At 42.9% G+C, this 15,807-nt stretch overlaps 1 protein-coding gene across 1 annotated transcript in view; it reads left to right on the top strand.

The window, feature by feature from the left end:
- LOC122801252 (eukaryotic translation initiation factor 4 gamma 1-like) overlaps positions 1-15,807 on the top strand; it is a 2,968,223-nt gene that overhangs the window by 2,808,394 nt on the left and 144,022 nt on the right. Inside the window, exon 27 of the mRNA XM_044070804.1 lies at positions 13,363-13,461. Coding sequence (XP_043926739.1) covers positions 13,363-13,461 — 99 coding nt within the window. The remainder of the gene's footprint in view (positions 1-13,362; positions 13,462-15,807) is intronic.

Raw genomic sequence — 15,807 nt, 5'->3', positions numbered from 1 at the left:
AGGTCAACAAAAATGCAGAACGTGGCCCTTCCCCCAGTTTTTTAGCCGTTGCCTCCATACCCAATCTTCTCAATGTTAGAATACAAAGCAGTGATGTCCACTGTCGCCCAAAAATAGTTATCTTTCCATTCCAAATTGAACAATTCTTGACAAGTCTGTTGAGTATTCTTAACATGAGAAGGTATGGTTATATTAAATATTTCTTGAAATGAAAGTCCAAAAAATATTGACATTTTCAAGAAAGGACCCTATTCCTGTCTCCCCGGTGGTTTAACCATACTCTTATGAACTTTAGGGATAGCATACATAAACTGATGTCTGGGTGTCTTGACAATTTTTTAACATCTTTGTTTCAAAATAACCAAACATTTCTCTACATTCCAATACATCTTCTAATCTCTGTAAAGGATTATATTGCAATTTAACATAATGTCCTTCAGATAGTTTATTTGAAACAATTTCATCATATTGTGCAATACTCATGACTACCCAGTTACCTCCCTTATCAGCCATTTTGTATACCATCCCATTCAGATTGGATCTAAGTTCTTGCAAAGCCAACCTTTCTTCCTTCTTTAAATTGTAAGAATCAATTTTTTTTACAAACTGACCATAACTATTTTTCACTCTTTTACACACTAAATTTTCAAAAACATTAATAGCTTGACTATTCTTGGGGGGCATGAAACTACTATCTGAATTCAATTTAGGCATTTTCAAACATCCATATCCCGTGAAAAAAGGCTCAGATGAAATATTGCTCTGTGAATTATTTAAATTTCCCTCAGCCAAGCCTACATACGTTTCAAACATTTAATTGTCATAGATGCTTAAATTAAGTAAGTCATCTTCATCAGAAGATTCACTACTATCCCCCCCCACACACACATCTACAAGAGATGTATCAGATTTAACTTGAAAAAATACTTTAACTTGCGGCAGAATCTTTTTTAACATCGATAACTATGTCTGCCAAAGATGGAATTCTGGTAGGTATAAATTTTGCACCTCTAAGCAACACTTTCTTGGCAACATCATAGCTGTCCTCTTCAGTGTTGCAGTATTCCTTCCCACCCTCCTATAAGGTTGCAGTTCCCTTTCTGGGTGGCAATGGACAGGCATTGCCCTTATTAGGACAGCCTCTGACTGGGGCTTTCAGTTCTGAGGGCTGCTGCGTGCAGACGTCACTTTTATGACCCACGTTGCCCTTAGCCACGTCAGACATCCTACGCACTTGAGGGACTGAAAACTTTTATGTACTGTTGGTATGTACACGAGACGAGGATTAAATCCATATGTAGAATACTTTAACATAGAAGAGAAGGACATCTATGGTTATGGTAAGATTTTACACAATTTTTTTTTCTGATGGACAATTTGAACACTTCCGTTTTGAGTCCTCACGAGTTGTCCCTGAACCAGTCAGAGAACGAGATTTTTAGCCGTTTGGGCCAACCTTCCAATCTTTGACTCCCAACTAAACAAGTGCAGCAGGTAATTTGTTCTTATTCCCCCAGTGGGAGTCATCATGGGTGGCTCTAGTTCATAATTGACCTCCAGATCTCCTGTATTCTTATCCTCCAACCCCCCCCCCCCCCCCAATATACCTAAAGTTCTGCAGAAAGCCAGCAGGTTGAAGACCAATCTTAACCTCATTGCCCCTCACTGGCCTCGCCAGGTGTGGTTCCCTTTTCTGTGGTCTCACAGCAAATATCCCCCATGGATACTGGATCCCAGTCAGGATCTCATTTCACTTCTGACAGAACAACAGATCCCCAGTCTTAAGTCCCTCGAGCTAACCGCTTGGGTTCTCCACTTCCAGTAATCTTGCTGAAGTCCAGGCTTCCTTCACCTGTCCACAACATTATCCTTGCATCTCAAAAGCCCTAACCAAGAAAGTACATTGTAGAAAATGGAAAAGGCTTTCCATCTGGGCTTTACATTGGAATCTAGATTCCTTTTTAGCCTCCATTTCGGATGTCCTTGATTTTGAGTTTGCTTTTCCACGAGGCTGCTAGTTTTTCTACAGTAAAGGTGCAACTTGCACCTATCAAATTTCCATGTTGGGAAGGGAGTTGGGTTTCCCTCTACCCTTTCTTCAACCAAATTGTTGGGCATTCTTAAAAGGTTTTTTTTTTTTTTGTCACCCAAGACCTTCAATCAAGCTCCCTCCTCCCCCTTGGGGTCTGTCTTTAGTACTCCAAGGTCTCACCCAGATACCCTTTGAACCTGCTAATTCTTGCGAGCTGAAGTATTTGTCATGGTAGACCGCCTTTCTTGTGGCTATTGCATCAACCAGAAGAGTTTCAGAATTGCAGATGGTCTTCTCAACCACCGTACATAACCTTTTTCAAGGATAGAGTTTCTCTTAGGACGAATCCTTCCTTCATTCCAAAGGTCGCTTCAGGGGCGAACATGAACCAGACCATTCATTTACATGTGCTCTTTCCCAATTACTCCAGTGAAGGCGAATATATTGGGCGTTCATAAACAGTTGCATTTCTATCTATATAGAACTAGACCTCCTAGAAAGTCAGAGCAGTTGTTCATTGTCTTTTTGCCAAAGAGGTTGGGCCAGGCTGCGTCATTCTGTAATCCATTTAGATAACCTTAACGCATTTCCACAGCTTATTCTCAGCAAGGCAAGCGACTTCTCGGCCAGTTAGAGCTCATTCCACCAGGTAAACGTCGACCTCTTCAGCTTTTTCTGCTAGAACGCCAATTGATGAAATCTGTGCTGCAACTACTTGGTCCACAGCCCATAAGTTTGTCTCATTACAATCTGGACATCATTTCCAGGAACAGAGCTTCCTTTGGTTCAGCCGTGCTCAGGCATATCCTTCGTTGAAGTTCTCCCAGAATTTATGCAGCTGGACACTCTGACCCATTCGTGATGCATAATCAAATCGACGTCAGATTAGAAGTTATGTACTTATTGGTCTCTGTGTTGTCCAGTTTCATTATGCATCACATCCCACCCTCCTTCCTGCTTCCTTATACAGCTGAGAGCGATCTAGATGATTGCGGAACCCACATGTTTATAGTTTGGACTCCAGTAGGTCTTTTGTCTCTATTTCTATTATCTCTGAGATAACCATCTTGAGGAAGGGGCAGCAAAATCAAATCTGAGGATTTGAGGAGGAGTGAGGCATCATGGGAGGAGGAGGAGTTTGAGACTCTGTATGTCTGAGAAATGGCTGGCTTGGGTCTGAGGATGGATCCTAAGACCCATTTGTGATGCATAATGAAATTGGACAACACAGATACCAAGTTATGGTAAGTAACATAGCTTCTGTTTTTGCACCCAGGTTGTGTAAGAAGTTTATGAAGGGAGTGTTTCTACTTGAGCCACCAATTAAAGACCTATCCACACTTTGGCACCTGACTATGGTCCTTCAGAGTCTGACTCAAAAGCCTTTCAACCCCGCTGAATCTTGCGATGTAAAATGTTTGTTTTGGGAAACTCTTTCTTGTGGCTCTAACTTCCGCAAGAAGAGTATCCGAGCTGCAGGCCCTTTCTTCGAAACCTCCATACATTATCTTTCATAAGGCTAGGGCGTTAGTCAATCTTTCTTTCATGCTCAAGGTAGTTAGAGTCAAATATCTATCCAGCTGCCAGTATTCTTTCCAAATTGTTCAAATAAAGGGGAATATATTCTTCACTTTCTTGACGTGCATAGGCAGCTATGTTTTTATTTACACACAATGAAACCTTTTAGGAAAACTGTTTGTGGATTTCTCTTCTAATAGGTTGTGCCAAGCAGTTTTGAAGGTTTCTCTTTACAAATGGATTATAAACTGTATTGCTACAACTTGTTCAGCACAAGGAATGCAGCTGCTGCATCCTCCAAAAGCACATTTAACTAGATCTGTGGTCACATTGCATGTCTCTTCGGCTGAAATTTCTATTAATGAGATTTATGCAGCAGCTACTTGGTCAAAACCTCATACCTTTGTATCTCACTGTAAGCTGGGCATTGTTTCAAGAGGCAGAGCATCCTTTGGCTCCATGGTACCCAGGAACAGTTTTCCATAAGGCCACCCAGGAAGAATATGTAGCTGGGGATTCTGACCCAGAAGTGAGGAATAATGAAATGGGTAACATGAGATTCAGAAGTTCTGTACTTAGCATATCTAGGCGTCTGTGTTGTCCATTTTCCTTATTCACACCCTCTGTCCCCCTTCCCTGAGCTTAGAGACTTCATGGAGGAAACAGAAAATACAGGTCTCCAGTCCACATATACCCATGTCCCTTCCCCAACATTCCACACTCACCTTTTAAAAAAAAAAAAAAAAAGGCACCTGTTCCAAAACAAAAATCTTCCCATACATAGCTCTAATTTTCACACACGTGTCCACTAGACACACGTAACCTGGTCCAATTGGCTTAACAATGCAGTTATGTTGTCCTCACCCCTCTCTCTAGGGTGGAGAGTTCAAAGTCGTGTACAAATTCTGTCAAGTGCACAGTTGATGTAAAAGAAATGGATAGCTATGGTTCTTTCCTACACCTTCCTGCAGATCCCTACATGCCTTTCACTGATGTTCATTGTGTTTCACTGTTGCAGTCATTACACTTGGGTTATCCTGCTGGCAGGCTACCCACAGTCGGCCTGAATTCCAAAGTCCTGGTCCGGCGTCTGTTGCTGTCGCCTCTTCCCTGACTTCAGTGCGCCAGAGGTATATAAGATGCAGCCGATGACATTTTCTTCAGTCTTTCTTGCCGCACGGTGCCCGAAGCAGAAGCAGTTTGCATGTGCCGGTCGGCCGACTCCTGAGATTTTCAAAATTGAATTTCAGATCCGAAGTCTTCAATAAAGCTAAGTACCCCGTTGGGGAAACTTTTTTTGCTCCAGACCAATGTCAGTAAAAGTTAACAATTGTATTTCTTGTGGGAAGAAAATACCTCATAAGGATTTTCATTCTTACTGTATTCCTTGCCTGTGTCCTGACCACAAAGTTGCTAGTGGTCGGTTTTGTGCTAGATTCAACCAACGCACTATTAAGCGTCTGTTCGATTTTGCTCTACATTACTTTGGCCGAAGGTTTAACTATATAATGCCGTCGGAACAACCGACCGGAGTGCATAAAAAGTGCAAGGAAAAAGAAAAGGACAGGCATCCGAGGTCGAAAACCAATGACGAAGCCCCTTCTAGGCCAGTCGCCGGTTCTCAGTGAGGTGCTTTCGCAGCCCCTGACACCCGCTACCTCAGAGCCACAGGCCGCCTCTGACTCCCACATGAAGACTACTAGGCCTCTGGAAACCCAAGGTATTGGGCCTACGGAAACTATTCCCTCAGATGGGTCTGGGGCCACTGAGCAGGCATTGGTTTCTGAGGGTGTTTTCAGACCTACACAGCTTACTATCAAGACCTCTTCAGCAGCCAAGGCAAAGTCTAAAACACCTTTAAAGACAAAGAAACAAGTACAGCATTCTCCTGGACAGTCATCCATGCCTTAGAAACAGATGCTTAAAATGGCTGAGGACCTAATTACTTTGATCAGGGGTTCCCATCCCCCTCCTGATAAAAGGCCTAGGCAAGACACTGACCGACTCCTCTGACCAGGTTTCTATTTCTTCTGATTCCTATTCAGAACAGGGATATTCTCTTCCTCCCTATGAGGACTCTGATGCTGAAGAGCCTCTCCTCCTGGGGATTACTCTTTTGGGGAAACCCTGCACACCATGAGGGAGCATTTCCACTGGGAGAGCCAGGATTATTCAGAATCCAAGAAAAAGGCTCAGTGACTTTCTTTTATTGCCTCAGCACAGACCTCTTGCTATCCCTCCTGTGCTAGACATTGTAGATTATTTTCTGAATCCAGTCTGTCTCCTGATTCTTTACCCCCTGCACCAGTTAAGCCAGATGGGTACTACAGGGTTCCAGACTCTCATAAATTTCTTTATAAAAACCCTGCTACTGATGCAGAAAATATTTCTCAGGGTCCCAAAGGGGTCAAGGCTTCCACTGCAAAAAACCCTGTTCCCTCTGATAGGGGTTCTAGAGCACTGGACAGATGGGGGAAGAAAGTTTACACCTCTGCTACTTTAGCTGTAAGGGCTTTAAACTGTTTCACATGCTTAAATATCAGCAATACCTAATGTCTCTGCTAAAACAGAAAATGCTGACAAACTCTGAATGTCCTGAAAACAAGGAAATGCAGGATTTATTGCATGCAGCTGAAAAAGTGGGAAAGCGTACTTTGCAATGTGGTTTTGATTCACTAGAGGCTTCTTGCAGGGCCGCAGTTACAGGCTCCGTCATTCGAAGGCATACTTGGTTAAAGGAACAGTCTACCTGAGCATGTTAAAGCAAAATTATTGGATGCTCCATTACAGCATGATACTTTGTTTGGTGCTGAGGCAGAATAGGCGTTAAAGAAAATGGAGGATAAAGCAAAATCAATGCAGACAGTAAAGGATTTCTTACAGGTTCAGCCTCCCAGATTTAGCAGGAACTGGCCTTCTAAAAATTGGTCCTTTCCAGTGTCAGACAGGCCACAAAGAAGCAGATACAGACGCCCTAGAGGCAGATCTCAGCCCCAAGGCTCATACAGGCCTAAACAATGGGGTGCTTCAGCCTCCAAAGGCGGAGGACAAATCACAACCATATAGAAAACTGTCCCAGTGACTTCCCACTACCAATGCCAAGCACTTACCTTTTGGCAGCACCCTTAGGGGGAAAACTAGCACTTTTCTCCCAAAATTGGCACATGATCACCCAGGACAAATTGGTACTGAATATTGTTTCTCAGGGTTACAGGTTCAACTTTCACATCCTCCCAAGGGCAAAAGGTATGCCAGACCTGCCACACAATCAATGGTCAGAGGCACAAAAGCAAATTTCTGCACTCATGGACATGAGGGCTATTCAAAAAGTACCACAACAAGAGCAGGGGCAAGGATTTTACTCAAGACTTTTCTTGGTACCCAGAAAGGACAAAGCCTGGAGACCAATACTGGACCTGTCTACTCTAAATACTTTCCTGGACGTTCCAAAATTCAAAATGTTGACACTGCAGCAACTTCTAACCATGCTGGGCAAGAAGGCTTGGCTCGTTACTTTGGACCTCAGAGGCATACCTGCATGTCCCAATCAGAGAATCTTGCAGAAGATACCTCAGATTCATAGCTGGCACAATGCACTACCAATTCTCTGCACTGCCCTTTGGCTGATCTACTGTGCCCAGGGTCTTCACAAAATGCCTGGCACCAGTAATTGCATTTTGCAGACAAAAAGGAATTAAAATATATCCCTACTTGGACAACTGCCTTATTCAAGCAGAGAGCAAGGACATTCTACTAAAGCATCTGGCGTTTGTAAAAAGATTATTAATTTGCCTAGGGTACATAGTAAACAAAAAGAAATCAAAACTAGTGCCCTCTCAAGAGATAATATTCCTGAGTGCAAGCTTAAATACAACTGCCCAGATGGCTTATCTCACGCCAGACAAACAAAGGCAACTGACTCATTACTTCCAAATGATGGCAACAAAGACACAGCTACCTGCAAGAAAAATTCTGCAGGCTTTGGGCTTCATGGCATCCTGCTAATTCCATATGCAAGACTGCATATGAGGAAGCTACAATGGTATCTAAAAAGTGTATGGATTCAACATTGCCACAGCTTTGAAACAATAATTACTCTCATTCCCTGTTTGCAACAAGAGTTTTGATGGTGGGCACTGGCCTGTCACCACAACAAGGGACAGCCTTTCACTTTACCCACAGCCAGGCAGACACTAACAACAGATGCATCGGATTATGCCTGGGGGGCACACATGGTGGGAAAATGTATTCAGGGCATGTGGCCCGCAGACCAAATGCATCTTCATATCAATCAAAAAGAGATGCTAGCTGTACAGAATGCCCTGACAGCCCGCAAGGATCTACTTCATCCAGGACAACTTTTGCTAAAGATGGACAATAATACAGTCATGTGGTACATAAACAAGCAAGGGGGCACACATTCCTACCCCCTCTGCAGGCAAGCCATGACTTTGTGGAACACAGCATTGGCCTATCAAGTACATCTGCAGGCACAATTCCTGCCAGGAAGGACAAATACACTGGCAGACTAAGCAGAAACCTCATGGACCCTCACGAGTGGAAACTAGATCCACAAGTCTTCAGCATGATAACAAGGAAATGGGGATGCCCAGACCTAGATATATTTGCCTCCCCTCACAACTGCCAACTACAAAGATTCTGCACAAGGACTTATCACTCAAGCATGGAAGATGGATGCTCTATCATTCAGCTAGAAAACCCTGACAGTTTATGCCTTTCCTCCACTGCCTCTCCTCCCCCAAGGTACTCCTAAAGGTCAGACAAGAAAAGCCAAAAATGATTCTGATTGCCCCAGACTGGCCATGCCAGCACTGGTACCCAATCCTAAAGAGCTTGTCTCAAGGCCCAGCCTGGACTTTACCTCAAATTCCTCATCTTGTGACCCAACAAAACAATCGGATCCTGCTCAGCCAACTCAGAACCTTAAACCTGGCTGCATGGCGAATAATATAACCACTCAGAACACACCTCTCTCTAAAGCAGTTATGGATGACATTTTGGAAGCCAGGAGGCCCAGCACCAGAAAATCATATGCAGAAAAATGGAAAAGATTCTGTGCTTGGAATCGGGCACAAGGGCTTGAACCGCTTGTTCCAAGTATTCTTCAGATTTTACAATACCTAACTAAGATGCTGGACAAAGGCCTATCCTCATCAATTAAGATCCATGCCTCTGCCATTTCAGCTCATTAAAATACGGAACCTCCTATTTTTTCACATCCACTGCTAAGGCAGTACCTCAGAGGGGCCAAAAACATTAGACCCCCAAGGAGAGCACCGATACCTACATGGGACCTCAGCTGTGTCTTGGAAAAGCTCACACTGCCTCCTTTTGAGCCAGCCAATACAGCTGAGTTAAAATTCTTATCATGGAAAACTGTTCTGCTCTTAGCAATAACTTCAGCAAGAAGAGTCTCAGAGTTACAGGCATTAATGGCAGTGGAACCTTTTTATCATTTTCCATCTGGACAGGGTTTCTGTAAGGACAAACCCAACATTTATGCCAAAGGTAGTATCCAGTGTGGCTCTTAACCAAACCATTCATTTGCCAACTTTTTATCCAAATCCCCAGAATAAAGGGGAGAGACTTCTGTGTTCTTTGGACACACACAGGCAGCTTCGCTTCTACTTGGACAAAACTAAAGCTTTCAGAAAGACTGAGCAACTTTTTGTGGCATATGCTGCAGGATCACAAGGAAAGGCTATCTCAAAGCAGACTATTTCAAAATGGATATGACAATGCATTCGTTTCTGCTATGCACAGCATGGCAAATCAGTGTGTAAGAATATTAGGCCACATTCCACCAGGGCAGCAGCCACATCAGCAGCCTTTCTCAGAGGAGTACCAACCAAGGAAATTTTGGAGGCTGCAACTTGGAGTTCAGTGCACACTTTCACCAAGCACTACCACTTATCTCTTTACATTAAATCCAGAGCAGGCTTTGCCACTGCAGTTCTGCAGGGCCTCATAGCCACTCCTAATCCTATTTAGACCCAGCCGCCCAACCTCAGCTTTGGGATTCAACCCAAGTGTAATGACTGCAACAGTGAAACACGATGAACATAGTACAGTTGTGTACCTACCATAAATGTAGATGTTAGAGTGTATTCACTGTTGCAGTCCAGGTTACCCTCCCACCACCCCCCTTTCTTTGCTGGGACTTCTCTGTGCTTCTCTATCCTATACAACCTTTGTGGTGTATTTGCTTGTAGATGAAGGTATTGTTTATTCTAGTGCATGCTTTTTATAAGCAATGTGTATAGCCTACCTTTTTGGGGGCACCTGACATTTGGGGCAAGAAAAACTGAAGAAAATGGCGTTGGCTGCATCTTGTATACCTCTGGCGCACTGACGTCCGGGAAGAAGCGACAGCAACCGATGCCGAACCAGGACTTTGGAATTCAAGCCGACTGTGAGTAGCCTGCCAGCAGGATAACCCAAGTGTAATGACTGCAACAGTGAATACACTCGAACATCTACATTTATGGTAGGTACACAACTGTACTTTTTTTCCCTGCTTGCCCCCATTTCACCCCTTTCCTATCTCCCCCTTTTTTCTTTATAATTTTTTTTAGCACGGCCCTGCATGCTGCATCACGTAGCTTCGCTTACCTCTGCTAAATAGAGCTATAATGACTGCATGTGTTTATCACATTGTAAAATGCATGTGCAAATTAAACACCTCTGCCACGTATCGAACCAGAGCCCATCACGCCTGCAGTGCACTGCCTTAATTAGCCACACCACATAACTTTTTTATTAAAACAGGTAGTTTAAACAAAACATAAGTAATTGCCAGTTGCAGTTATTAGGCATGTTTCAGCAGAGCTGTGTGCCACTCTGCACCATGCAAACTGGAATAAAAAGTAATGGAAAAAATGGTTGTGTACCTTGGACTCTTGATGCAGTAGTACACCACCAGCCAAAGACTTATGGATATAAGTGAGGCCTGTGATAGCAGGTAAATGTACCCTTTTATAACAGCATCATGTAGAAAAAACCTGTTTAAGGCATCAATGGCAAAGTACATGTACAACTGGGACCCTGGTGCAGAAATACATCCATATAAAGCTATGCACATACTGATGGATGTAGAACATTTGTCACAGCCTGTACGTGTGCACAGATATCTTGCAGCTATCCCAGCTTTAGCAGTGACACAGTAGCTCAGTTTGTTACATGCCTTGCATATAGTACATTTTGCCACACACAGTTCTAGGTTCAAATCCAGTGTTGTATTGCATTTCAATTACGTTATTGTGAAGACAGCGATTTAATGAATTACCCAATGCACTATTTACCCACACAAAGCATCGCAAGTGACATAACTGCTTTTCAGTGCTGGAAGTCACAGGCTTGCAGGTCTGTATAGCATAACTCCATGTCACCTAGTACTCTGACACCTTTGCCTAACATACTTACATGCCTTAATTGGAGTGTAAAGGGTATTCTCACCCTGGCTCTGCCTCTACAACAAAGCTGACCGGTACACCCTACAGCTTGTTGTCCTCCAAAGGGTTCACACCCTCTCCCTATGTCTCTTACCTGCAGCTGCAGCTTGTGGTACACACAGCTCGAAGTAAAGATTTCTGCCATAGGCCAACCCTCTGCAACAATGGTCCTCTCCTGTTTGGCATCTACTTAAAAGTCCAGGCCAACACAGAGGAACTCTGGCTGACCAGGTTCACAGACTAAGCTGGAAGCCATTATGAACTCCCCAAGTGATGCAGACTTCCTACAAAAAGGCCTCACTGAGACCAGTGACTGCTGTCGAAACCATGGCCTTAAGCTTATTGCCAAAAAATGCATAGTCATCCCCTTTGGGAAAAACTCAGTTCCCACTAATTTACCACATAGATAGGAGTCCACTGAACACTGAAGGTGTGTTATAAGCGATCTGGGGACACAGATTGACAGCAGCGTCTCCTTCGACTACCACGTTGCCACTGTGGTCAGAGTCCTGTGTGGCACATCTCATTACCAAGGGTTTTGCATCCAGGACGAAAGAGGTAGTCATTTCTCTCTAAGATCAATCGTAGAGTATAATGCCCCATTTGGCATTTACCTCACTAGACACATGCAACAGCTGGAAAGGCCACAAAAGAACCTCACAAAGAGGATCCTAAGCCTTAAACACGTCCTACATGGACAGACTCAAAAATAACTCCAGCTATTTTCTGTTTATATAGTCTACTGAGAAGTGATCTCTGCTTGACTTACAAAGCCATGTTTGACCCAGCTCGGTTAGAAATGCTACATCTAAAGAAATCCCAATCCCTCCACACCACACACTCCAGAGACCTCAACCTCATTCCCACACAATCAGCAAAACATGCTGGAGGGACAGGTTCATAACCCTGAGAGACTGTCCATGCTCTGGAATAGACTTCCCATACATGTCAAGGAGCGCACCTCACTTGCCCTCTTCAAGAGAATTCTTGAGTGACTGGGAAATAGGAAGTTCACCCCAGGGATCACTCCAGTGGTTCTACTTGATAGAGGCACTGGGAACTAACGGATGACACAATGCCAGGGCACTTCTATGGGCTAGGCTTGTAAAGGCTCCAGGGCCATTAGCCCTGTACACATGTAAGAAGCTGAGCTTCTGATAGTTAGACCCGTTTTTGGTCTGTGAGATATCCTGTGTAGCAGCAAACGCAATCTGAGGAGTTTGAAAGGAGAGGGGGATTATGAGAGAGGGAGGAGCTCGAGGCTGTGGTCGTAGTCTTGTGAAATTTGGCCAGAACAGATCCAGGGTCAGATCCTACAACCCAGAAGTGAGGAATAATGAAATTGGACAACACAGATGCAAAGTTGTGGTAAGTACATAACTTCTCATTTAGAACAGCTTGTATTATATAAGGTTGCGTTTAAATATTGCTTGTATTATGATGGAAGTTTCCAGAGTTTGACAAAAGCGCTTAATTATGTTTTTATTTTATCTTATTAAATCTCTGTTTTGATCAGTGTTTGGACCCTCTTGCTGGTGTTTTGTTTTTGTCTCATTGGTTCATTACATCGCTGCACTGTTTGGTTTGTTGCACACTAAAAAAATTAAAAATCCAGGGTCATGGTTTGACAAAATGGCTTGAAATCCGCATCTGGGACAGTCTGACCAAGTTAAGAAGTTGTTGCTTGTGCCCATTTCCAAGCACAGTAAATTGTAATTTTATTTGCAAGAATGTGCTGGATGGAGTTCTGGAGATAAGCACTCCTCAATAGTTTGTATGTGGTGGTATGGCACTGGGTGTAAGCACCCCAGGAATACTGTCTTGCAAGAAAGCTGTGACCAGACTTTAACTGGTGTGATAAACCCACTCTTACTTGATACTTTTAGCTGGAGTAGGTCACCCGATAGACTAAAAATGCATCTTAGCACTGTAGCTACACTTCTGCCATTTTCCAGAACTTCCTTCCCGGGGAAGCCTTTGAAGTTGCCCCACCCCCACATCTTTATTATACGTATCTTCTTATGAGATTTTGGGAAAGAACCAAGTAGCAGAGGACTAAGACTTTTCCTTATGGACCTTTTGACTTTGGAAAGGGTAGACTGAAGAGGATTAACCTTCCAAAGACTGCTTCATATGTTTTGCAGGTGCCATTTGACAAGGGGATTATGCAGAATGTCATCAACCTATTGATTTTGAATCTGTCAGGGATCCATGTTAGTCTTTTTAGATAGATATATAGGCAACACTTAAATGGTGATTTGGTAGGAATGTAATGTGATTTATTTTGTTAAGTTTTGTATATCCCCCTAATGCTGAATTATGTTTTGAATATCCTTTCAGAGTCACAAAAAGGCAGGAATGTTATGGCGTGAAGCTGGGCTTAGCTGGAAAGAGTTCCTACCTGAAGACATTGATGTGAACAAATTTGTGACCGACAAGGTAAGTACTTTATCTGACAAGACACTTCCACATTTAGTAAGATTTTTGTTCTCAGGGCCAATGGCATTGGTGGTGTGGAATGGCATGCTGCACAAAATAAGTGCATGACATGGTGTTTCTCTCGTGGGTGCTAACTATTTTGTTTCCTTTATAGTTTTTGAGGTTACACTTTATGGTGCACAAAGAAAAATAGCACCATATTAGTTATTGGTGGGAGTACATGGGGAGATAACTTGGACTACTTTTTTAGTATTATACCTCTCAGCTGTCCAGATCTTTCCAGAATTTCTATATTTTGATTCAAAATTTGTCTGTTCTAGCAAATCACTGGGATGAGCTAATGAATGAAATTAGTAAATGTCATACATTGAGTTTCAGACTTCATATTCTTTAGAAAATCCATTCTAATATGTGCCCTGTTGTTCTAGTAACTTTCTAAGTTTGAGAACATTACTTAAAAGCTGTCCCTATTTTGAGGACTTTGTAGTCCCATTATGTCAGGCTTTGTCCAAGTGTCTTGGGCAAAGCAGTTGAGAGGCATTTGGCTGACTTGAGAGCATTCAACAGTGACCAGAGCCCATGGGGGTAGTACTCTCATCCTGAGCCATTCAGCAAAGAACTCATCAGGTACAGTCTGACATTCTCTTGTTGGAGTTTGAGTACGTTCATTAATTTCTATTTGTCATTTTTTTATTCAGCAAGGGTCATGCGTTTAGGACTCGTATTGTCAATGAAACAATTTGATTCCTGAACAAATCCTCTGTATCCTTTGTCATTTTGCAAAGTTTGGATGGTTTCCATTAATTTGTTTTGTCATGGACATTGACTTGGGGGCACATCACAGAAAAGAGCTGTTACTACAGAAAGATCCTTTGTTAGACTGAACTAAAGAGAAATGCAATAAATAGTTTTAAATAAAAGGCAATGTAGTAGATTATGCAAATATCCTTCTCCTTTTTCTGTTTGTTGAAGTACCTCCCTTTAGAGGGAATCCCCCTCTTCAGATGGTTTGGACACTCCTCAATGGATTTGGTGTTCGATGTACTTCACTGTTGTCTTCGGTTTTGAGGCTTTTGTTTCCCTGATGCTTAAGCACTGCAGATTGAGAGATTGTACATAGCCACTGTGATTGCACATTTTTATGCTGTTCATACAGTGTGGATCTTGTTCCTTAAGTTTCATATGGAAAAGTTTCTGCATTTATTGCTTAAAGAAAACCAGTCATATATCTTGTGATCAAAAGACAAGACTCTATACACACTTTGCCTAAAATGCTTGTTACAGGGGAATGGCATTAAGTACTTTTAGGCTACTTGGAAAAGCAATGGCACTTTCTAAAGATATGAAAGGAAAATACATTCTGCCCAGCATAAGGAGGGAAAATTCATTCTACTTAGCATCTTGCTAGATGTTAACTGAGTGCGCTTAGAGCCATAATCAACTAGGAAAGTTTTTTGTTCAGCCCCAGGTTGGTTTTGAAGTATATGAAGTGAAGGATTATGGAAAGAGAACATATGGTCTTTCTTTTGGAAACAAGTCCAGTGTCTCAATGTCTTATGGGTCCCTCTTTGTGATTTCTCCCTTGATTGGCAGAGGAACAAGTATGTGCCCATCTTTTTGCCTTTTTGGATGACAGGGCTGAAAGAAATGCACCTTCAGGAACCATCTGGAAGGATGATTTTTATAGTTTCAACATTTTCTTTCCCTTTCAGATATCCAGAATAGTCCTCTGACCAGCTTACTCCCCAGAAGCTCTCTGACAAGTCTTGCAGCAGGATTTTTCATGATGTGAGTTTTCTGGTTCCTGGATCTCTTCTGACAATTCCATTAAGGCCTCCATTAAGGCTCTCTGGTTAGTCCATAGACAAGTCTGACACAGTGGGTCCTAGCCTCACAGGTATATGTTATGATGCCAGATTTCTTGTCTGCTGCAGGCATTCCTTGACTCTTTTATACCTTCAGTAGGCATTCCACAAGCTGGGATGTCCTGTTTTTCATCCCATCACACACTTTGTGAACTGGCCCAAGTCAGTAGTAAGGCATGGAGTGATATTCCCTCATGCTTTGTTTTGGGGAAGAGTTCTGTGTACCCAGAGGCCTTTACCTCTGTGACAGATGAAAACAGATTCCTTTCCCTCATGTCTCCACCCACCCCACCCCTAAGTTGCACATTTTTTAGAGAAGCTTTCAGACTAGAATTAACTATGAAATGATCTCCATTTCTTCCCCACAGAAACATGGAGTGTCAAAGAAAAGGAGCGTGAGGATTTTCTCCCCCATGGTCATCCAGCATATCTTGAGTGATGCCTTTCAGACAGCTGGAATCATCTTGGTACTATTACCAAG

Source organism: Protopterus annectens, chromosome 4.part1 (genome assembly GCF_019279795.1).
Source record: "Protopterus annectens isolate FY-2018-M chromosome 4.part1, PAN1.0, whole genome shotgun sequence".
NCBI classification, from domain to species: Eukaryota; Metazoa; Chordata; order Ceratodontiformes; family Protopteridae; genus Protopterus; species Protopterus annectens.
The sequence above is the reverse complement of the archived record's forward strand: the minus strand, read 5'-3'. Positions and strand labels throughout refer to the sequence as shown.